This window comes from Canis lupus, chromosome 6 (genome assembly GCF_011100685.1).
Source record: "Canis lupus familiaris isolate Mischka breed German Shepherd chromosome 6, alternate assembly UU_Cfam_GSD_1.0, whole genome shotgun sequence".
Classification (NCBI taxonomy): Eukaryota; Metazoa; Chordata; class Mammalia; order Carnivora; family Canidae; genus Canis; species Canis lupus.
Window position 1 is genome coordinate 75942555 of NC_049227.1, and position 25113 is coordinate 75967667.

General features: G+C 35.2%; 1 protein-coding gene across 1 annotated transcript in view; it reads left to right on the forward strand.

Moving 5' to 3' along the window:
• Nucleotides 1-25113, forward strand: part of ANKRD13C (ankyrin repeat domain 13C) — an 85186-nt gene that overhangs the window by 13478 nt on the left and 46595 nt on the right. Inside the window, exons 2-3 of the mRNA XM_038541667.1 lie at nucleotides 9124-9165; nucleotides 21158-21262. Of these exons, the coding sequence (XP_038397595.1) occupies nucleotides 9124-9165; nucleotides 21158-21262 (147 nt within the window). The remainder of the gene's footprint in view (nucleotides 1-9123; nucleotides 9166-21157; nucleotides 21263-25113) is intronic.

Sequence of the window (25113 nt, forward strand, 5' to 3'; positions counted from 1 at the left end):
TAAGGTACAATAATGACTCTAGAATCAAGTAAACTAGATTATGAGAGAAGTTTTAATAACAGTTAATATGTGATTATATATAGAAGTTATATTGACTGACAGGCGTTCTATCCTAGAAGCAATGCAATATGACATGCAATCCTTACTGATTACAGCAGGGGTCTGCAACATAATTAAAGGGCAGGATAGTTATAGAGTTGTTGAATCACTGTTACACACTTGAAACTAATGTAACATTGTATGTCAACTATACTTCAATTAAAATTTTTTTTAAAGCTAGGATTTAGTAAATACAAGCTTACAGGTTGTATCATCTGTTGCATGAAAGTAGCCATTAACAATTGATAAACAGCACCTCGTTATGTACTATTAAAACTTTATTTATGTCATGTCTCTGAATTAGAGGATGAGAATGTGTCTAATATGGGAAACAGATGGGTGGTTGAGTGGCCCAGTCGGTTGGGTGTCTGGACTCTTGGGTCGTGATCTCAGGGTGGTGGGATCGAGCCTGGAGTCTAGGCATAGATCTTGCTTAGGATTGGGATTCTCTCTCTCCCTCCCTTTATACATATAGGAAATAGATGGCAGGGGGAAGTTTGTGCCCTACAGCAAGCCCACCTTTCCTTTTGCCTTCATTTATTGCTCTTCTTAAGAACATAGCTGTATCAAAAAAAAAAGAAAAAAAAACCCAAAAACTATTCCTAGTACCTTATTGAGTAGAAAAATTCATACCAAAGAAGCAAGTGGGCAAGAAAGTTTATTTTTTAGTCCACGGCTGGATTAACCTGAGTTATTATATTTATTTTAGTTTATTTTTTTGTAATCTCCATCCCCAAGGTGGGGCTTGAACTCACAACCCCGAGATCAAGAATTGCATGCTCTTCAGACTGAGCCAGCCAGGTGCCCCGCCTAATAAATAAGTTGTGTAGCCAGTACAAAGGCTTTTGTAAGGAAGACTTTTGCTTTTAAAATTATTAGGAGCATGAATACTTGCTGCAATTCTAGCAACTTTATCCCCTACTTATCTTCTGTTTATCTTAAACAGCTTTATTGTGATATAATTCACATACCATACATTTGAACCATTTAAGCTGTACAGTTAAAAAAAGTATTCAAAGTTGTATTCAGAGTTGTGTAGCCATTACCACAATTTGAGAACATTTTCATTACCCTAAAAAGACATCCTGTACCCTTTACCTTTCACTTCTGACCCTTCCCCCCATTTCATTCAGCCATAGACAGCCACTAATATCCTATACGTGGAATCACACAGTATGTGGTCTTTATGACTGGGTTCTTCCACTTAGCACATTGTCTTCAAGGTTCAGCCACGTTGTAGCATATATCAGAATTTTGTTCCTTTCTATTGCCAAATAATGTTCCATTGCATGGATGTACCTCATTTTACTTATATATTCATCAATTAATAGACATTAGAGGTTTTTCTACTTTTTGACTATTATGAATAATGCTCATATGAACATTTGTAAGTTTTTGTGTGGACATGTTTTCATTTTCTTGGGTATATAGCTTGGCTAGGTCATGTAGTAACTGTGTTTACCATTTTGAAGAACTGCCAAACTGTTTTCCAAAGTAGCTACAGTATTTTACTTTGTATGAGGTTTTATTTTGGTTTCCCATCCTTGCCAACACTTGTGTTAAGTCTTTTTTGTTATAGCCATCCTAATGAGTATGGAGTGGTATCTCATTGTAGTTTTGACTTGTATTTCCTTAATGGCTATATGATTTTAAGCATCTTTTTGTGGACTTATTGGCCATTTGTATATCTTCTTTAGAGAAAAAGCTATTCAGATCATTTCCTATTTTTAAATTGGGATTTTTCAGATTATTATTTAGTTTTAAGAGTTCTTTTTTTTTAAACTTATTTAAATTCAATTAGTTAACATATAGTATATATTAGTGTCAGATGTAGAGTTCAGTTATTCATCTGTTGCATATAACACCCAGTCCTCATTACATCAAGTTCTTTATATATTCTGGATATTATCAAACATATAATTTGCGAAATATTTTCCCCTCTGGGTTCTCTTTTCACTTTTCTGATGCCATTCTTTGCAGCATATTTTAATTTTGATGAAGGCCAGTTTATTATTGCTTTTGTGCTTTTGGTGTATCTGAAAAATCGTTACCGGGATCCCTGGGTGGCTCAGCGGTTTGGCGCCTGCCTTTGGCCCAGGGCGCGATCCTGGAGACCCAGGATCGAATCCCACGTTGAGCTCCCGGTGCATGGAGCCTGCTTCTCCCTCTGCCTGTGTCTCTGCCTCTTTCTCTCTCTCTCTCTCTGTGACTATCATAAATAAATAAAAATAAATAAAAATATTGAAAAATCGTTACCTAATCCAAGTCACAAAGGCTTACTCCTTTGTTTTGTTTTTCCTAAGAGTTTTATAGTTTTAGCTCATACATTTAAGTTCATGATTTATTTTGAATTAATTTTTGTGCATAGTATGATTGATCCATTGATATATAGGTCTGTCTTTTCATGAGTACATGCTGTGTTGATTACTGTGGTTTTGTAGTAAGTTTTGAATTTGGGATGTGTAAGTCTTCCAACTTTGTTCTATTTCAAGAGTGTTTTGGATAGTTTGGGTACTTTGAATTTTTTTTTTTAATTTTTTTTTTATTTATTTTATTTATGATAGTCACACACAGAGAGAGAGAGGCAGAGACACAGGCAGAGGGAGAAGCAGGCTCCATGCACCGGGAGCCCGATGTGGGATTCGATCCCGGGTCTCCAGGATCGCGCCCTGGGCCAAAGGCAGGCGCTAAACCGCTGCGCCACCCAGGGATCCCTGAATTTTTATATGAAATTTAGGATCATCTTGTCAGTTTCTTCAAAAAAGCCAGTTGGGAATTTTGATGGAGAGAGTTTTGAAATTATAGACTAGGGAACCCTCGGTGGCGCAGCGGTTTAGCGCCTGCCTTTGGCCCAGGGCGCGATCCTGGAGACCCCGGTTCGAATCCCACGTCGGGCTCCCGGTGCATGGAGCCTGCTTCTCCCTCTGCCTGTGTCTCTGCCTCTCTCTCTCTCTGTGTGACTATCATAAATAAATAAATAAATAAATAAGTAAATAAATAAATAAAAGACTATTTTTAGAAGTACTGTCATTTTACCAGTATTTAATCCACAAACTCAGGATTGTCTTTCCACTTATTCAGGTATTTCTTTCAATGATGTTTTGTACTTTTAAGAATATGTCTTGCACCATTCTTCTTTGATTTCCATGCAGCAACTCTCTCTCAAATGTTTGATTTTCTTTGTTTTATCTGTAGTATTAGAATAGAGTCTTACAGGGAAATACTTAAATATCAGCTTGTTCTTTTTGCTTCAGAGTTTAGAAAAGGTTTCTGCTGTTCATTTTTTGAATGAATTGAGAGGAAAGTGGGAGCAGTCTGATTGTCCTTTCCCAGAATAGATTTGAATACATTTTCATTTCAGGATGGATGAACAGAAAAAAAAAAATCAATTGGTTGTCTTCGAAAAATACTCATTATACAAGAAGTGTCATTATAAGTATCCTGAAGATACTGTTAAATAAAGTCCTAATGGTATAGGAAATTGAATGAAATAAAAAATTCGTTTGAAAACAGACTGTAGTGGAAAGAAGAAAAATTAAAAGAATGAGAGATAAGCTATAAATAGTGAAGCTACACTTGTATAGATTTCATCTTATGAAAAAAAAAAAGATTTCATCTTATGAGTAGTATATATTTCCAGAGAATAAAACAGAATAAGTGGATCAGAGGCAATACTCAAAGCTATAAGTAAAGAAGAAGACATTTTTGATCTAAACTTAGTTTAGACTCCAAAGTCAGAGCTCATAATGTGTTCCAGGGAAAATTAATGAAAAGAGAATATGTGTATCTTAGTGATATTTTGAAATTTAATGAAGAATTCTATATATATACAAGTAAAGAACACAGATTATTATTTAACAAATGAATATCAAATTGGCTTCAGATCTCTCCAATATTAGATCTTCTGTAGAATTCTTTCTAGGTAAGTATTCCTTTGTGAAAAATACAGTAACATTCTAGAAAATAGAGTAACCCCATGCTAGCATTCCTGAAAAGTATTATTTAAAGAAGTATCCCAGATCATAAGAGATGAATTTACATGATTAACCCAAGAAAGGAGAAGTTGTATCAGAAAAAGTTTGAGAATGAACATTGAAAACAGTTAAATATACCATAGATGAAGCCTAATAATCATAGCAAATATGATTAGAGTCTTGAGAACAAAGTTCCAAAAAAATCTTTTACTTCAAAATTTAAAAGACATGTATTCTATGAAGGATAAGAAAAAGGTTTATAACTCCTGATTGAATTAGTGAAACAAAAATGGAGATGAGAAAAAAAAGTATTGACTTATTTTTTTTGTTAAAGAGAATCAGTGATGTGTGGCTGGCTTAGTTGATTAAGCATCCAACATTGATTTTGGCTCAGGTAATGATCTCAGGGTCATGAGATTGAGCCCCATGTCAGGGCTCTGTGCTCAGAGAAGTCTACTGGAGATTCTCTCTCTCTCCCCCTTGCTTGTACTCTGTCTCTCAAATAAATAAAATCTTAAAGAAAAAAAAAATGTGTGGGTTTTTTTACTTTGTTAGATAAATGTGAGTTTAAAAATATTTTCTAAAAAGGCATTAATTTTGCAACAAATAGAATTTAAAATATATCTGCCTATATTGTGTTATTGCAGAAGATAAATTACAAATTACATTTACATAGTCCAAAAAAAAAAAAAAAGGAATAGAGAAGCAAAGCAAAAGTGCTTAAAAAATAGCAGTCTCCCAAAGTATGGTTATGGCAAATAAGGTTTTCTATTCCTATATTGTATTAGTAATGATTCTTGCCATTATAAGTGGAACTCATACTAGCTTAAGCCCAAAGCTTAAGCTTCAACTGCAAACTAGCTTAAGCCCAAAGGCATTTATTGGTTCATATAACTGAAAATGATAGGGTAGGAGCAAATATTGGACATGCATGTATCTAGACCTCCTACAGTGTTTTTAGGACTTTAGAAAAAATTTTTTTTTCTTTAAATAATCTCTTAGTCTGCTATTATGTAGAACTTCCTTCTTTCCTGTTGCAGTTGGGCTTTATCTATTTCAGTTTTCAACCTCTGCACTTGACATTTTGTGCTGGAGAATTCTTTGTGGGAATAAGCTGTCCTGTGCGTTGTAAGGTATTTAGCAGTATCCATGGCCTCTACCCTCTAGATGCCATCAGCACCCCCACTCCTCAGTTCTGATAACCAGAAATGGACTGGACACCACCAGCTGTTCCCTTGGTGGAAAAATTGTCCTTGATTGAGGACACTAACTTATTTGTAGAAAATAGTTGGTCCCATACTCATCTTCAAGCACTGTGGTTCCAGCAGCAAAAGACAGTCTTCCCTACCAGTTCTTTAAAAGAAAGGAAGAAAGGAAGGAAGAACGGGAGGGAAGGAGGGAGGAAGGAAGGAGAGAAGGAAGGAAAGGTTAGGTAGGTAGTTTGATTGCAGAAAAGAACCTTGACTTTGGTGGGAATTGTGTCCTTCCCTGAAACAGTTTTCTATTGGATATCAGACTGGTTAGGTTTAAGTCATGTCCTCTCCCTGGCTCATGTATTTAAGGCATGAGATTTGTTACTGAAAGAAGTAGGGGAAAAAGTTCCAAAAATAATAACTGTGACATCTGGTAAATGAGAAGAAAAGGACACATCTAATGGAGGTTGGAAAAAATGGAAAATTTGTTGTTAGCGGTAAAAAAATATGAATGGCAAGATTAATTACTGATAAAATTGAACTGATAAGAATGGTTTAAAAGCACTAGAGAGTAATTATATTTTGATAGAAGTTATGATCATTAGTCCTCATAAAATTATCTCATCTTTATGCATTAAGAGTATCAAAGAATAGAAGGCAAAGTATAGGGAGAAAAGTTAGCAAATAAAATCAAAGTAGAATTTCTGCTTGTAGTAATGATAGACTAGATTATTAGGACTAGTCTTCCTTAGAAGCAAATAAGAATAAAATATTCAACTTAAGGGTACTAGAGATCTAATGACGTAGGAAGGAGTTACTGGGCCAGGATCTGGCAAAAGATGGAAATCCAAAGATCTGAGCTTTGCATTTTAGGTTATTTTGCTCCAGTAGCTTTTGCAAAGCCAAAAGAAGTAGTTAGAGGCTGAGCTGCACTTTTAACAGCCTCACTGTGCTAAGAGGACAAAAGATAGAGGTCAGGGCCTACCGAGGGTGGGATATCTCTTAAACACTCTACTGTTTGGGCTGTAACTTGAAGAGCTTATACCTTAGGAATAATAGTGAACAAAAACTGAATCAGCTCTGATGGAGGCTGGAGCACAGCTTTGAGTCATTTGTGAAGGCTAGAAAAAAATGTCAGTCCCTGGATTAATGAAGTCTCATACCCCCTGCCACATGTCAAAAGCAAATGAAAGTATCTGGAGGATTTGTTTCTTAGGCTTCAAAATTTTTATATAGAGAGCGCATGAAATACTATATCCAGTATATAATTAAAGATGACCACTTATGCTGTTCAGTCTCTCTGGAGACTGAACAGCATGAGTGAGAACCAGGGGAAAAGAAACCCATGAGAGCTTTGTTTATTGTAATTCTTATTAGAGGCTATAAATAACAATGCTTATTATGTTCTTGGGGGGTAAGAGACAAGTTTGAATATTTAAGCGGAGAACTGAAATTTAAAAATTGAAATCATGTATTGGAAAGTGAACAAAGAAATTCTCAAATGAAAAAATATAAAAGCTGAAATTCAAATAGAATAAATAGGCTTACCAAGAGGTTTAGACCCTGAAGAAGACAGAATTCATAATCTTGGAAAAAGGTTAGAAGAACCTTTATATTATACCTATAATGAAAATGGGAAGCGAAAGAAAGAAAGTTAAAAAAAAATAGAAAGGGTGAGAAATTCTACATTAATTGAACCCCAGGAGAGAAGAGAGGAAGGAAATGGAGCTAAAGCAACATTTGGAGAGATACTTGCTGAGAGTTTTACAAAATTGTTGAAAGACACTGATTCAAAGACTCAAGAAGTCCAAGACAAGCAGAATAAAAAAAGGAATTCACATCGGAGTGAAATGGCTGATAATTAAAAACAAAACAACAACAACTAAAAGCAACCCACAAATGTAGCCCAAAATGTCACATTACTTTCAGAGGAGGGGTAGAAAGTCCTATAGCTGGCCTGTCAGCAAAAAAGGAACCCTAGGACCACATAGAGTGCTGGGTGTGGCGGGGAGGAAGGGATAACAGCTAGTCAATGATTATGTGCTCAGCAAAATATTCTTCAAGATTGAAGTTGAATATGTGTTTACAAACAAAAATTTCACTTATCTCAAACCTCCACAAAAGCTAATCTTGAAGGATATGTTTTGGGTAGAAGAAAAATGAGTCTGATGGAAGGTTAGAGATGAAGAAAGGAATGAAGAGCACCAAAAATGGTAAATATTGATTCTATAGAATAAAAATACAAACTTGTAGGACTAGATAAACTTTTATAACTAGCATAAAAGAAGATACCTAGCTCCCTAAAGGGTATGAAATATTTGGAGGACTGAAGTTTGTCTTTTGGAAAATAGCTTATACCAGTAACTTGCCAACTAGTGAAGTTCACTTAGTATTATAAGCAAAACCTTTTTTGGGGGGACATGCTTCAATGTATGATTATTAGTAAAGCTTGCATATCTCAACTAGAATTAGTTATGAGATGTGAAAACTGGGGAGTTTACCTCATTGCTAAGGGAAATTTGATTTTGGAAGAACATAATCTGAATTATGTTCCCCAAATCTGTTTTTTTTTGTTGTTGTTGTTGTTCCCAATAGTTAAGATCAAAAAATTTATTGTAGTCCAGATTTTTTGTTTTGTAAAATTAGAGAAAATTTAAGTTTAATGAAGTTATTACACTTCTAAATTTTGCACAACATACTATTTGCCGTATTTACAGCCAACAATTCATATTCCATTGTGCTTTTATTGAGCAAAAGATTTTGTGTGTGTGTGTATGTGTGTTAACCATTTTGGCAGTTTTTGTCAAGCTAAGAGAATGAGGTAGATCATATATAAGGTTTTTAAAAAATGTCAAATCTTGTTTTATTCTGTACATGATTTTATTGGTAAAAATTATTCATGTAGTGCCTTCTGTAAAAATGCTCATATCTGAAAATCCGTGTACATTAATTCAGTAAGTTTATTTTCAAATATTATGTAGTTTTGCTTTCTTTTATAATGAAAATGTTTTTAGGTTACTAGTGTGGCTTAGGGTATCATTTTGAAATTAAATTAATCATTGCATAACATCAACTAATAGGATCTAGTTTAAACCTCGTAGCATAGCCTATAATTCACATTAATTTTCTTTTGCTCATCTTGCCAATATCATTATTTACTATTCTCTTTTACCCCCACTAGTCATATTTGTTTGTTTCCTAAATATAAACCGTTCTTCCATTTGAATGTAATTTGAGGGAATTGTTTTTAACATGGAATACTAGTCTGTGTTGCTTTGTTTGCCTATAAATTTCTAACCTATTCGTCAAGACTCATTTTAGTCTGGTCCCTCTCCAATAGTTAATTTTATTTGCACAGGCAAAATTAGGAGGTCTGTTTTATGTCCCACTATCATGCTATACTCTCTTCTATTCTAATAAATAGTAATAGCAATTATTTATTTTCCTATCAGTTTAAGACTTCTGAACAACTTGAGGGCTGGGATTGGGTCTTTTTGATATCTGTCTCCAAAGATGAATATATAGTAGATATTTAAATTCTTTGCTGAATGAACAAAGAATGATATATAGAGAAATTAGTAGCAAAGGAATCTGTGAAATCTATTGGGAGAAGAAACCTCAAAAGTAAACTGGGCATCCTTTTTTTGGTGGGTGTTGAAGGGGGAGGTGGAACACATTGTGTTTAGAAACCATGGTGTTTGACTGACTTTGAATTTGCCACATAAGCAAGAACATTTTGTAGTCACCGTAGTTTTGCTTAAAATCTGCCAGTGAAATTTCTGAAGGAACCAAAACCACTTTTAAATAAGATTTCCTATGTTTTTATACTAATTTAATTTGTTTTTTTTTAATTTTAGGAAACACTCCTTTACATCTTGCTGTGATGTTAGGAAATAAAGGTTAGTAAATATTTCCTTTCTTATGTTTAACCTCATTCATGTATTTTCACATTTAGTTAAAATTTTAAGATAGATTTTGTTTTTTGAGTTTTTAAAAATCTGCCTGATTTTTTAATTTACTAATTGAGTTAGGATTCAGTATATTAAAAATGACAATATTTTCTCACTTCCATAGTTCATCTCGAGAGTTAGTAAAAATCCTGTACTAATTTTATGCTTTTTGAAACTATGATTTTTTTATTTGTTTTATCAAGCAAACATTTATAATTTCCAAATATTAAGATTTGTTAATTATTATAATCCTTTTAATATTCAAAGAGTTTTTAAGATTCTTTAATAGGGATTGTTTTGTATCTCTAGACTCAGAACTCTAACCTTTTGTATGTTATATGATGGTAAAAACTTGTTTATTCTTTAATTAAAAAACACCTTTGTAGACAGGTGATTTAAAAGATTTACTTTAAAAAAAATTTTTATTTATTTGAGAGAGAGAGAGGGAGGGGCAGGGCAGAGGTAGTGGGAGAAGCAGACCTCTCCCGGGACCCTGAGATCATGACCCAGGCTGAAGGCAGATGCTTACCTGACTGAGCCACCCCAACATCCCTAAAAGATTTACTTTTTAAGGCTGTTTGTTTGTGCTGTCCTATTATTCCTATTCAGGAAGAGAAGTAACCAAGACTGTATGAGGAATCAGCCATCCTTCCCTTCTCTCTGTACCTACCTGCTTACCTGCCATCTGTCTTATCTTTTATGGTGTGTCTGCTGTTTTTTTTATATATTTGTAAATTTTATCTGTAATACATATAACATTAGGAGGAAAACAAAGCAAATGTGTAAAATGTTAACTATTGAACCTAGGTATAGAGTATTTGAACAATCATTGTGATCATCTTTCTGTTTTTCTGTATATTTGAAATTTTTTATAACAAATTATTGAATGAGGGCAGCCCCGGTGGCTTAGCAGTTTAGGGCTGCCTTCAGCCCAGGGCGTGATCATGGAGACCCGGGATTGAGTCCCACGTCAGGTTCCCTAAATGGAGCCTGCTTCTCCCTCTGCCTGTGTCTCTGCCTCTCTCTCTGTGTCTCTCATGAATAAATAAATAAAATCTTAAAAAAAGAAAGTATTGAATGAAAAACAAATGGTATTGTTATGCTTCATCATAGGTTAATATTAGTCTGTCTAAATTATATTTCACAGAACATTAGTTTTATAGCACACTGATACGTATTTAGAGGCAGCTAGTATTTCCAGGTCAAATCAATTTGAAAAATAGTGGATTAATAAGTATTAAGCAGTTTCCTTTATTTTGGACATTCCTAGAACTTTAATGTGCTAATATGCATTGTGATCTTCTGAGTTGGGGCAGGTGTTGGATATACAGTCATTGTTCCCCAAAGTTATTTGATTTGCTTTTTTCCACATGTAACTTGAGAGACTAGAGTTCCGTTGAATGTATTTTTGGGAAGCACTTGGTTAGATGATTCAGGGTCTACAAATAATGTCAGTGTTTGCTTTTTCTGAATCCTTTTCATGTAGAGTAGGTACAACAGTTAATATACTGAACCATTTATATTTTTTTAGTTACATACTCTTTTTTTTTTTGTTTTATGGCCTTTTAATATATTTTTGAGATTTGGTTACAGGAGCAATATTTAAATGTGTAGTGGAAGATAACACATCTACCTTATTAGTTCTGTAAATTAATTTTTCATTGTACCACTCTTCGATCTGTGCCACTACATTCTCTTTTTATCTTCTTCTTTATAGATAAACTATACCTTTACTGATTTTGTTGTTGAAGGAAAACTTGCTATTTGTATACTTGTTTGTAAACATGGTAAAAATACCCAGGACCCTCAAATAATGTTTATTCATTGATTTAAAGAGGGATACCCTAGGACTTTTACACTATTATTTACTTTTCTCATTCATCTTAACTTATTAACCTTATTTTTTCATTATTAAAGTCTGATTTTTTTCTGAAATTCTAGGTCTGTTGGCCATGTTGGCCTTCTAGGTTGGGAGGTTGTTGAATTATGGATTTGAATTGAAATGGAAAGAACATTATACTAAAAGAATATTTTAGAAATCCTTAGAAGATGAAATAGAAAAGTAAACTATTTCTTATCCTTTTGGTTAGACATCAGAGAAGGGTTCATTAGGCCAGTTGCTGCAACTTTTAATTCATTCTTTTGGATCTGCAGTTTTTGTATAATTTTTTCCCTGAAATAACTCCAGGGTTAGTATTTCTGGATGTTCCTTTTTCTTTGCACTGTCCTATTTATCTTATTCTCTCTCTTTATATTTTATTATGTTCATAGCTCTTGCTTATTTGTATGTGATTTCTGTTCCTTATAATTTCATTTTATCCATCTTAAGTCCTAATTTCTTTGTGGCACATTTATGCATTTTTTAAGCCTTAGTGCCTTGGTTGTTAACTACCTTGTTTTTTTTATTAACTTGTTAAAATTATTGGGAGAGGCATTTGATTGATCTTGTTTTTTTTTTTTTTTTTTAATGTATCAGATTATGTCATAGGTGACTGGTGTATTTATGATTATCTGACTTTTTTTTAGACGCCCATTTCTACGTCAGTTGAATTATGACAGGTGAGTGAAGGACAGACATTTAGCAGGGTTTATGGCATATCAGAAGATACTGTTGACATGTCTAGCATGTACATAGATCATACCAATCTTATACCTTAGTTTACACAACTAAGATATTGCTTTAGATTGTTGTCCATCTTGCATTTTACAATTTTAAATTAAAAATTTTGAGGATTCTTAAAGCCTATTTTGAAGGCTATTAATAAATGCTTCTTGAAACAATAAATACTTCTTGAAATAATACAATACAAAGACATATAAAAGTATCCTCTCTTCTACTTTTCCCCCTAATAGAATTAACATTAATAGCCTAGTGGGCATCCTTGCACCCCTTTCTCCTTATTTATATAACATAGGGGCTTAATTTGTTTTTACTAAAGTTGAATCACCATACACAGTACTTTGCTAAATTTTTCTTTTCACTTGAAAGTTTATCATGAAATTGTTATATATAAGTCTGTAGATTTGTAGTCATAGTTTTGTTCCCCTAACTTCTTTATATGTCCACACATACACACTTAACTTTCAGAAAACCCCATGATGGTAGATTTTTTTGGAGAATCCATTTTATTTATTTTAAAAAATTCTTTTTTAGCTGTGCTGTTGTCCTTTTTCTATATTAACCCTCATCCCTTTTTTAAAGTTTTTATTTAAATTCCAGTTGGTTAACATACAGTGTAATATTAGTTTTAGGTGTAGGATTTAGTGATTCATCACTTATATACAACACCGAGTACTCATCACTACAAGTGCCTTCCTTAATACCCATCACCCATTTAAACTATCCCACTGCCCACCTCCTTTCTAGTTACACTCAATTTGTTCTAGGTAGTTAAGAATCTCTTTTCCGGTTTGCTCCTCCCACCCATGTTCATCTCTTCTTAAATTCCACATATGAGTGAAATCATATGGTATTTGTGTTTCCCTGGTTGACTTACTTCTCTGAGCATAATACTCTCTCGATCCATCCATGTCATAGCAAAATGGCAAGATCCATTCGTTTTGATGGCTGAGTAATATTCCATTGTATATATTTATCACCTTTTTTATTATCCATTCATCAGTCAGTGGGCATTTGGGCTCTTTACATATTTTAGCTATTGTTGGTAATGCTGCTATAAATATTGGGGTGTATGTACCCTTTCTAATTAGTATTTTTTGTATACTTTGGGTAAATACCTAGTAGTGTAATTGCTGGACCATAGGGTAGGTCCATTTTTAACTTTTTTGAGGAACGTCTATACTGTTTTCCAGAGTGACTGCACCAGTTTGCTTTCTCACCAACAATATAAGAGGATTCCCCTTTCTCCATATCCTCACTAACACCTCTTGCTTCCTGTGCTGTTAATTTTAGCCATTCTGACAGGTGTGAAGATATCTCATCGTAGTTTTTGATTTGTATTTCCCTGATGGTGAGTGATGTTGAGCATCTTTTCATGTGTCTGTTGGCCATCGGGATATCTTCTTTGGAAAAATGTCTATTCATGTCTTGTGCCCATTTGTTTACTGGATTATTTGTTTTTTGGGTGTTGAGTTTTATACATGATATATTTTGGATACTAATCCTTTATCAGATATGCCATTTGCAGTTATCTTCCCTCATTCTGTAGGCTGCCTTTTAGTTTTGTTGATTGTTTCCTTTGCCGTGTAGAAGCTTTTTATCTTGATGAAGTCCCAGTTAGTTCATTTTTATTTTGTTTCCCTTGCCTCAGGAAGACATACCTAGAAAGAAGTTGCTGCAGCCAATGTCAAAGCAATTGCTGCCCGTGTTCTCCTCTAGGATTTTGATGGTTTCAGGTCTCACATTTAGGTCTTTCATCCATTTTGAATTTATTTTTGTGTCTGGTGTAAGAAAGTGGCCCAGTTTCATTCTTCTGCATGTTGCCGTTCAGTTTTCCCAACACCAGTTGTTGAAGAGACTGTCTTTTTCTCCCTGGACCTTCTTTCCTGCTTTGTTGAAGATGAGTTGACTCTACACTTGTGGATCCATTTCTGGGTTTTCTCTTCTGTTCCATTGATCTGTGTGTCTGTTTCTGTGCCAGGACCATATTGTTTTGATCGCTGCAGCTTTGTAATGTCACTTGAGGTCCGGAACTTTGATGTTTCCGACTTTGCTTTTCCTTCTCAGTGTTGCTTTGGCGATTCGGGGTCATCTGTGGTTCCATACAGATTTTAGGATTGTTTGTTCTAGCTCTGTGAAAAATGCTGTTGGTATTTTGATAGGGATTTTATTAATCTATAGATTTTATTAATAAAATAAGGATTTTATTAATCTATAGATTACTTTGGGTGGCATTTTGATAGGGATTTAATTAATCTATATATTTTGATAGGGATTTTATAAATCTATAGATTAATTTGGGTGGTATAGACATTTTGACAATATTTGTTCTTCCCATCCATGAGCATGGAATGTCTTTCCATTTCTTGGTGTCATCTTCAGTTTATTTCATCAGTGTTTTATAGTTCTCAGAGTAGAGGTCTTTCACCTCTTTGGTTAGGTTTATTGCTAGGTGTCTTGTGATTTTTGATGCAATTGTAAATGGGATTGATTCCTTGATTTCTCTTTCTGGTGCTTCATTATTCTTGGTATATAGAAATGCAACAGATTTCCATAGACTGAATTTGTATCCTGAGACATTACTGAATTTGTGTATCATCAGTTCTAGCAGTTTTTTGGTGGAGTCTTTTGGGTTCTCTATGTAGAGTGTCATGTCATCGACAAACAGTGAAGGTTTGACTTCTCCCTTGCCACTTTTGGATACTTTTTATTTCGTTTTGTTGTCTTATTGCTGGGGCTAAGACTTCCAATATATACTATGTTATAGTGGTGAGAATGGGCGTCCCTGTCTTGTTCCTGATGGTAGAGGGAAAGCTCTCAGTTTTTCCCCATTGAAGATGATGCTAGCTACGTTTTTTTCATATATAGCCTTTATTATGTGGAGGTATGTTTCCTCTAAACCCACTTTGTTGAGGGTTTATTTATCCTGAATGAGTGTTGTACTTTGTCAAATGTCTTTTTCTGCAACTACTGAGAGGGTCATATGGTTCTTACCCTATTTTTTACTAATGTGTTGTATCACATCGATTGATTTGTGCAAAGTGAATCCTTCTTGCAGCCCAGGAGTAAATTCCATTTAATCATGGTGAATGATTTAATGTACTGTTGGATTTGATTTTAGTATTTTGTTTAGAATTTTTGCCTCCATGTTCATTGTGGTTATTGGCCTATAGTTCTCATTCTCTCTCTCTCTCTCTCTCTAGTTCTCTTTTTTTTTAATGGAGTCTTTATCTGGTTTTGGTATTGGGGTAATGCTGTCCTTATAGAATGAATTTGACAGTTTTCCTTTCCTTTCTATTTTTTTGAATAGTTTGAGAATAAACTCTTCTTCTCTTGAGGTAGGCCTGTGTTGCTGTATACTTCCCCCTTATTTCTGCTCTGTGTGTATCCCAAAGATTTTGGACGATTGCATTTTCATTTTTATTTGTTCCCTTGTATTGTTTAAATTTTTTTCTTTAAATTTCAACTTGATCCTTCATTCTGTAGTAGCACGTTTTTTTAACCTCCATGTATTTGTGGTCTTTCCAAATTTTTCCTTGTGGTTGACGTTAAGTTTTATAGTATTGTGGTCCGAAAAGATGCATGGTATGATCTCAGTCTTTTCTTGTTTATTGAGGCCTGGTTTGTGACCTAATATGTGATCTATTCTGAGAATGTCCATATATACTTGAACATATATTCTGCTGCTTTAGAATGAAATATTATTCATTCATATATTCATATATTCTCTGAATATATCTGTTAAGCGTATCTGGTCCAGTGTGTCATTCAAAGCAATTTTTTCCTTGTTTATTTTCTGCTTAGATTATCTGTCCATTGATGTAAGTGGGGCATTAAAGTCCTCTACTATTGTTATATTATCATCAGTGATTTCCTTTTTTTTTCTTTAAAGATTTATTTATTTATTTATGATAGAGAGAGAGAGAGAGAGAGAGAGAGAGGCAGAGACACAGGAGGAGGGAGAAGCAGGCTCCACACAGGGAGCCTGACGTGGGACTCGATCCCGGGACTCCAGGATCCTGCCCTGGGCCAAAGGCAGGCACCAAACTGCTGAGCCACCCAGGGATCCCCAGTGATTTCTTTTATGTTTTTATTAATTGTTTTGTATATTTGGGTGCTCCTAAGTTGGGGGCATAAATTTTTACAGTTATTAAATCTTCTTGTTGGATACTTCCCTTTATTATGATATAGGTGGCTTTCTTTTGATGTCCATTTGCATGATAAATATTTCTCTATTCTCTCACTTGTAATCTGCAGGTGCCTGTGGTCCAAAATGTGTCTCTTGTAGGCACATATAGATGAATCTTGTTTTTTTATCCATTCTGATACCCTATGTCTTTTGATTGGAGCATTTAGTCTATTTACATTCAGAATAAGTATTGATACATACTGGTGCCATTTTATTACTTTTTTTGTCATTGTTTCTGGAGATTTTCTATGTTCTTTTCTAGTCTTTGTCACTTTTGCTCTTTCCTTCCTACTCAAATAGCCCTCTTTAATTTTTTTGCAGGGCTGGTGTAGTGTTCACAAAGACCTTTAGCTTTTGTTCATCTGGGGAATTCTTTATCTCTCCTATTCTGAATGACTGCCTTCCTGGATAGAATACTCTCACTGCAGATTTTTCCTATTCAGCACCTTGAATAGATCTTGCCACTCTCTTCTGGCTTGTCAAGTTTCTGTGGAGAGGTCTGCTGCTAACTTAAGGGTCTTCCCTTCTAAGTTAGGGACTTCCTTTGTCTTGAAAATTTTACGGTTTTCCTTCATCACTATGTTTTGCAAACTTAACTACAAAATGTCTTGGTGTTGGCCTGCTTTTGTTGATTTTGATGAGAGTTCTCTGTGCCTCCAGGATTTGGTTATCTGTTTATTCCCCCAGGTTAGAGAAGTTTCCAGCTGTTATTTCCTCAAATAAACTTTTGACCCCTTTTCTCTCCCTTCTTCTTCTGAGACTCTTATGATATAAATGCTACCATGTTTGATGGAGTCACTGAGTTCCCTAAGTCCACTCTCTTGTGATCCATTGTTCTTTCTTTTTGTTCAGCTTAATTATTTTCCATAATTCTGTCTTCTATTTCACTTATTTGTTCTTCTGCTTCTTGCATTCTTTCATCATTACATCTGGTTGCTTTCAAATCTCAAATACTGCATTTTTCTTTTCTGCTTGATTGTTTTTTAATTCTGTCATTTCTGTTATGTTTCCTGATCCTGTTAGTAATGGCTTTATGAAGAAGAGGTCATCTATTGTCCAGGGCCTGGTGCTTCAGGAAGTGCCTCTGGTGTGTGCTGCCTGCAGTCTGCTGCTGTGTTTTATCTGTTCTTTCTCTCAGGTCAGTCCTCTGCAGAGGCTCTCCTTGCCTGTGGTGGACGGTGTCAGGACCTTGGCTGGAGTGTGGCGAGTTTTAAGTAGGTGTGTTCTGGTCTGCTTGCTAAATGAGACCTGATGCTGTTTCCACTAGAGTTGAAGCTTTGCAGAACTCTGTGGTTAGTAGTGGTGTGTGTGGGGATTTGTGCTGGTCTTCTGGGGGAGGGGCCCTCTGTGCTGGTCATTAGGCACACTTGCCTGAGAAAAGCAACACCAGCAGAGGGTGGCAGAGTGGGATCTGGTGTAAGCAGGTTAGGCAGCCAGTGTTGGCACTGGGCAGAGTACTGACATTGATTTCTGCTGAGGGGCAGGTGAAATGGCTCTAGCCAACTCTTTTTGTCTCTGGAGATGGGAGTCCAGGCCTGCTGCTCTCAGGGAAGCCCTCTCAGAAAAATGAATAATTTTCCCTTGTGTGTCCTAGGTGTTTTTGAGATCCCTGTTTTCATACTGTGTGTCTCTGGGTTGCTTGCCTGCGTGGAGCAGTGCTATGTACTTTGGGCTCTATTGTAGCCAAGCCTGCTTACTTTTAAGATTGGTATTGATTGATTGATTGATTGATTGTGTGCCTGTTAGCAGTGAGAGGGGCAGAGGGAGAGAGGCAGAGAATCTTAAGCAGACTCTCGTTGAGTGTGAACCTGATGCAAGGCTCAATCTCAGGACCTGGAAATCATGACCTGAACAGAAATCACGAGTAGGATGCCTAACCAAATCAGCTCTCCACATGTCCCCAGGCCTGCTTACTTTTAAAACTTCAGACTTTAGGGACTTGGTGTGGCAGGGACCTGTGCTGGTCTTCTGGGTAAGGGTCTTACTGTGCTGGGACCCATTCAGGCTTGACCCAGAAGAACAGTGGTGCCATGTGCAGGGATGTGGTATATGGAGCAAAGTAGGCTAACAAGCCAGTAGTGTACAGTGTCGGTTAGCCGCCCTCAGCAGGTGCCTCTGTACTTATGCTAAGGGGTAAGGGAGTGAAATGGTGACCTTGGGCTCCTTTGTTTCCAGAGAGGCAATGCTGTCACAGGTAAGATCCAAGGAGAGTAAACGGTCTCCCCTAAGCCCTAGTGATCCTCAGATTGCGCTGTCTTCTCAGGGGTTGCTTGCTTGCCTTCTCTCCAGCTGGAGGGCAGCACCCTAAGGTCTCTGTCCCAGCCAAGGCCAAAGACCTCCAAAACTCCAGTCTTTGAGCCCTGCTGATCGCAAAACCTCACAATAATCAGCCCCTCACGTTTTCCCAGGGAGTGGCTTCGGGGAAGTGTTCTTGTGCTTATACCTGTGCTTTCTGCTCTCTCACTTTTCTGTGACCCGGGCTCTCTTCCCTATCCAGAACCCTCATTCCTTTTCTCCTCGCAAACTGCTTCTTTGTACTTCCTACTTTCCTTGATGTGGCCTTTTCTCTCTCTCTCTAGTTGTGCAGTTTGTTCTTTCAGTCCTCAGGTCAATTTCTTGGGTATTCAGAATGATTTGATGATCACAGTGAACATTCAGATACTCTACCTAGGTTCAGTAGTTGTTAACATTTATCATATTTACTTTATTTTTCTCTTATTGTTAAATATATTATTTTTGCAGTATCATTTGAGAGTTTGATGTAGACATCATGACATTTTAGCTCCGGATACCTTGGCTTGCATCTCTAAGAATAGGACAGTCTCTTTCATAACCACAATATCAGTATCATACTTAAGAAAATTAATACTGTTGTTATAATCTCTTATATCTAATTCATATTTAAATTTTTCCAGTTGTTCCAAAAATGTCTTTTATACGTGCTTTATATTGAATCAAGAACCAGTTAAGGTTTACTCATTGCATTTGGTTGTTATGTCGTTTTCTTTTTATGTAGAAAAGTTTGCCCACTTTTTTTTCCCCTTTGTACTTCACTTTTTGAATAGTGTGCCCAATCAATTTGTAGAATGTCTCTCATCTCAGATTTGCCTGATTATTTTCTCGTGATGTAATTTAACTTGTTCCTTATCTTGTATCTTTTCTGCAAATTGAAAATAGCTATCAGGGCTTGATATGATTCAAGTTAAACATTTCTGGAAAGAATATTGCATAGGTCATATGAATTTTATATTGCATAACATTAGAAACACATAATGTCAGGTTATATGACATTATGTGTTTCTAATGCCACCACATTTGGTCACTTGTTTAAGCTGATGATCTCCAGATATTTTCACTGGAAAGGAACTTTTTTTTTTCTCTTTATAATTAGAAAGTAATCTTGGGATGATACTTTGGTATCATGTGAGTATCCTATTTTCTAGCACTATCATAGCATTTAGCCTCATGACTTTAGCATTCATTGAGGACATTTGCCTAAAAGCAGTTATTACTTTGGTGTTGTAATATACCTATTTTCAAATTTTACCATTTCTTCTACATTTATTAGTTGGCATTCTTCTGTAATTTATTGTTTTTAGTTTACTGTGTTATAATTGGACATTATTCTTTTTGATGCTCGGTTTCCCAAATTTGGCCGGTGGCTGACTATTTGACCAGATTCCTTGGTCCTTTTGATGCGACAGTATTCTTAAAAAATGGCTGTATATTACTGTAGTGGTATAGATGCATCCTATTAATCAGTCATTTCCCCATTATGGATGTTCATTTAGTTTCCGGTATGTTTGCCATTTAAGCTGTTAAAATATACGTTCTTGTACCTATATTCTCTTTCTTTCTTACTTTTGAAAGGGTGGGGAAGAGGAAGAGGAGGTGGGGGAAGGGCAGAGGGAGAGAGAATCTTAAGAAGACCATGCCAACAGGGAGCCCTATGTGGGGCTTGATCTCACAATCCTGAGATCATGACCTGAGCTGAAATCAAGAGTCAGATGCTTAATTGACTGAGCCACCCAGGCGCCCCTCTTGTACCTGTATTCTTATATACTGCTGTAGACTTTCTTAAGCACCTTTGTGAAATTTCTGTATTTATTTTACTTTATTCTAATCAAACTTCGTATAGTTATTCCTAGTGCTGTATGCTAATATAGAGGCTCCTCCTATAACTAGGAATCACATTCTTCTACCTGTGCTCAACCACAAGACATTGTCATAACACCCTTATTTCCTTCAGAGCACCTGTCATTCTCTGACTTATTTTTTTTACTTATTAGTTTACTTACTTTCTTCTAACAAAGGATATAAGCTCTCTGATAGTAAGACCTTGTCTTTCTTTCTACCGCTTATATCCAGGACTTAGTGCTTAGAAATGGTGTATGATAGGCATTCGGTAAATATTTGCTGAATGATTGATTGAATGAATGAACCATTCATGTAGGAAATTTAAAATGGGTAGCCATCCTAAATTTCCCATGAGCCTCAGTTTTGAAGTTTTTGCCTGTTAATATACTTTTTACTGCTAATTTTTAAGAAGAATATCCTATACCTTAGACTTTTTTTGCTTACTAGAAAACTGTCCAGATTTGTTCTTGGACTCATAAACAGACTTTTTCCTCTTTTGGGTGTTTTCCTGAAGTAAAATAATTGTAACATTTGAAAAATAAGGGTTTATAGAAACATTTCTGGTCCTTTTTGAAAGCCCCCCTTTTTTTTTTCTGAAATAAATTAAGAACTTTCTATTTGATATCACATACATACAAATCCTTTTTTGAGTTTTATTAGTAGAATTTTGATATAAATTACTCGTGTTATCTTTTAGACTGTGGAAATATTCTCACAGTACTCTAGTACTCTTGGGAATAATTATTAAGGAACATAATACTTCTTTGGAGAGATACAATTTATTTTTAAGTAATAGAATAGATCTTGAATCTGAGGATCTGAAATAACTTTGTTAGATATATAGGGCTTTTACAAATTATTTTTCTCTCTGTTACAGTGTTTATTTTATAGACCTATTTATATCATATTGATTTCTTAAATTTCTAAATGATTTGTATATTCATAGATTTAAAAAATTGCATGATGTTTGATATTATTACCACTTTATGTTTCAGAATGTGCCCACTTACTTTTGGCTCACAATGCTCCAGTAAAGGTGAAAAATGCTCAGGGATGGAGCCCACTGGCGGAAGCCATCAGCTATGGAGATAGACAGATGAGTAAGCAATATAAATTGTTGTTTATAAATATTCTAAAAATATGAAGTGATACATTTGATAAAGTTTTCATTTAGTATAACTTTCTATAATATGAAATGTTTGTAGTTATTTGTAAACTTGTATGTGAATTATTCATAACTTAGGAACTTGGATATTAGGAAGAATTGAGGAATCATGTTTGAAAGCATATTGTTTATAGTTTATTTTCTTTTATACTATTCTGCTCTACTGATATTTTTCCATTGTTTTATTTATTCAGTATGAAGGATTTTTAAAAGCTCTGAGACCTGACTGTCCTTTCTGGCAGATACTTAATTATATGAAACATTAATTGGAACTGAAAATAATCACAGTGTTTTATAATAGTTATCTTTTTGCTTTAATTGGTGGGAATAGATTTTACTGAAAGTGAGAAGGAAGTCTCTTTGTTTTGGTCTTTGAGAATTTCAAAAAAAAGTCACATGTTTTCTCATAGTACACACTGTGTTCAGTTACTCTACCTTCCCTCCTCCTGTTCCTGAGTTGGGTTTTTTTTTTTCCCAACTTCATATACAGGTTTTATTTTTGTCAGGCACATCTCAATAGTTGAAAAGTTTGTAAAATTTAAATCTGGATGAGTGAGAATATTATCTTCCTGGTAATATCTTTTTACAACTGGGATTGAAAATTAAATCTAGGCTGTGGAAGGCACGATTTAAAAAATTGGGCAGTTTTATTAAAGAAGTGCATTAGATTGAACACCCTTAGGATGTTACATGCATTTAGTTCTATTTAATACCACAGTTTGGGCTCTTATATTTTAGCTTTATATGTAATCCACATACTACATCTTTGTGGACTTTCTGCACATTTTGGGCAGCTCCTAATGATGAAGCTACATTTGGGCTTGGGATTTAATGAGATAAAATTGTGATGATTTACCAGTTACATGAGAATATATATTTATATTTTGTTATTTATTGACAGTTCTCCCTTTTGGACAAAATCAAGAGCTCCTAATGAGAGTTAGAAACCATACTAATCCTAGAATTATGTCAGGGAAAAGACAAAAAAAATGCACAGATCTAAAAAACTGAGAATAAATTAAAAGTTGCAGCAACCAGTCTAAAGGAACTTTCTCTGATGTTTCTAACCCATTAGCAGAATGGAGAGGAAACCAGATGGATTCCTGGGTTTCTGACACTGACTTATGTGGTTTTCACATAATAACCTTTATTTAGAGTCAGTGAGTATTTACTGAGTCCTTTCTATAATGCATGTATCTATAGTAAGATGTGGAGAATGAAGATATGGTCTCTGCTCTTTAGGAAGGCCAAGAAACAGTTTTCTTGGAAAATCAATTACTAAATTTTAATGTAAAAGATTGAGGTGCATAGCAGTTGAGATCTGCTTTTAAAGTGATTTTCTTAAAAAAAAATAAAAAAAAAAAAGTGATTTTCTTCTGTCAAGTGATGTCTAAGATATACATTCTGAATAGTATTCTATTGCCAATTATTATATAATTATGTATCTATAATTATTCAGGGATTAAAAAATTATGTTCCATCACATGAAATGGAAATATTTAACTGCTAACTTAAATAATAATAAATTTAACAACTATAAGCTACATATTTAGAAATATATGGATAGGGGATCCCTGGGTGGCTTAGCGGTTTAGTGCCTGCCTTGGCCCGGGGTGTGATCCTGGAGTCCCGGGATGGAGGCCCGCATCTGGCTCCTTGCATGGAGCCTGCTTCTCCCTCTGCCTGTGTGTGTCTCTCTCTCTCTTTCTCTCTCTCATTAATAAATAAATAAAATCGTAAAAAACCCGAAATATATGGATATATTTATAATAGTATTAAATGGGTCTATACTTTGAAATTATTTTAAATACTGTGATTTAAGTTTTTGATTACTTAGCTTGTGTTATGTTAAAATTTTCTGGGCATAAAAAAAATTTTCTGGGCATAGAAAATTGCATTATTTGAAAAATCTGAGATAATATATATTATCTAATTAGCAAAGTATAATCTAATATTATAAATTAATAGCAAAAACTGTAACCCCTTTCTCTTTTTTATCTGATTTCTGCTGTTGTTTTTGTGGTACAGAACAGTGAGATATTACTAAACTATTTGTTGCAGACTAGAACAATAGTCTAGGGAGGTGGGGCCGGGAGGCGGGGGCAGTGAGCAGCACCCGGTTGACTTAGTTGGAAGAGCATGTGACTGATGAAGAGCATGTGACTTGATCTCAGGGTTGTGATTTTGAACCCCATGTTGTGTGTAGAGATTACTAAAAGAAAACCCAAAACCAAAAACTTTAAAAAAGAAAATTTCAAGATTATGTTGCTTTTCTGCCTTAATAATAATTACATGGTGAACAGTGATCAGCCTCCAGGTCAGTATCAAAAGAGAGAGATCAGTCCGGGATTTAATTTATTTGATGTTAGATTTATTGAGTTTGAGTTATCTATGGTATGTCCACAGAGCTATTTAACTAAGAAGTGGGAAATAATTATTCTGGAGCACAAAAGGAAGTAGAGGGCAGACGATACAGATTTAAGTGATTCTCGGAGCAGGAGGGCATAGTTCCAAAGGCTTTAGGCACAGCCAACTGAATACTTTAAAAGTACTTTGTATGGGAAAAGAAGGAAAGAGAAAGTTAATAAGCTGTGGTTTATTGTTCTTCATTTGAGTCTTTGTATGAATTCTAATACCATCCATATCCTCTAAAGCTAATTTTTAATTTTTATTTTTTAAAAGATTTTATGTATTTATTCATGAGAGACTCAGAGAGAGAGGCAGAGACACAGGCAGAGGGAGAAGCAGGCTCCACACAAGGAGCCCGATGTGGGACTCGATCCCAGGACCCTGGGGACATGTCCTGAGCCGAAGGCAGATGCTTAACCACTGAGCCACCCAGGTGCCCCGGTTAAAGGAATTTTAATAAATAACCATGGAGTTATAAATGGGGGAATATGACTTTCAGGTCTACTTACAATAAAAACTACTGTATGAGGAACCCAACAATGCTCCAGTATATTTGAATAAAATTACCCGATGGTCTTTTTGGTTCAGTTTTCATATTCGTTTCTTTCTATGGTCATATTTGTTCTTCAGAAAAATCACTCCAATAGACAACAAAAGATCTATGGATATATATAAAGATTTCTTATCATCGGCTGTTTATAATTCATTTGGGAAGAAAGTTCCTTCATAAAGAAGTTAGTTTCATTTAAAACAAGTAATGTTCAACCACTGAGCCACCCAGGCGTCCCCTCTAAAACTAATTTTATCTTTATTATCAGTCATCATTAATGTGATTCTTACAGTATGGGAGTACAAATCCTTATTCCAAAAAAGGTATTGCTAATTTTGTATAATTGCATTCTAAATGTTTGTTTCTGTTTCCATAAGAAAGTTTGAGTTGATGCTATTTTTAATGTGAAGTTTCATAGAACAAGCATCTCTTTGTTACCATATTTTTAAAAATGTTTGGCCAGGGCAGCCCGGGTGGCTCAGCGGTTTAGCGCCGCCTTCAGCCCAGGTAGGATCCTGGAGACCCAGGATCCAGTCCCACGTCGGGCTCCCTGCATGGAGCCTGCTTCTCCCTCTGCCTGTGTCTCTGCCTCTCTGTGTTTCTCATGAATAAATAAATAAAATCTTAAAAAAAAAATGGCCATTTTAATGTAATTGTTATTTACTGCATGTGGTCAGTGAGTTTCAATATATTTACTTGGTGTAAAATACATGACTTCCGTTTTTCATTAAGGTATCTTTTCTATCTATGAATTGAATTATTTCCATTCTTTACCTCGACACAGAGGTTTGTTTGAATTTAAAGGCAAATTGCCTTCTTTGGAGTCA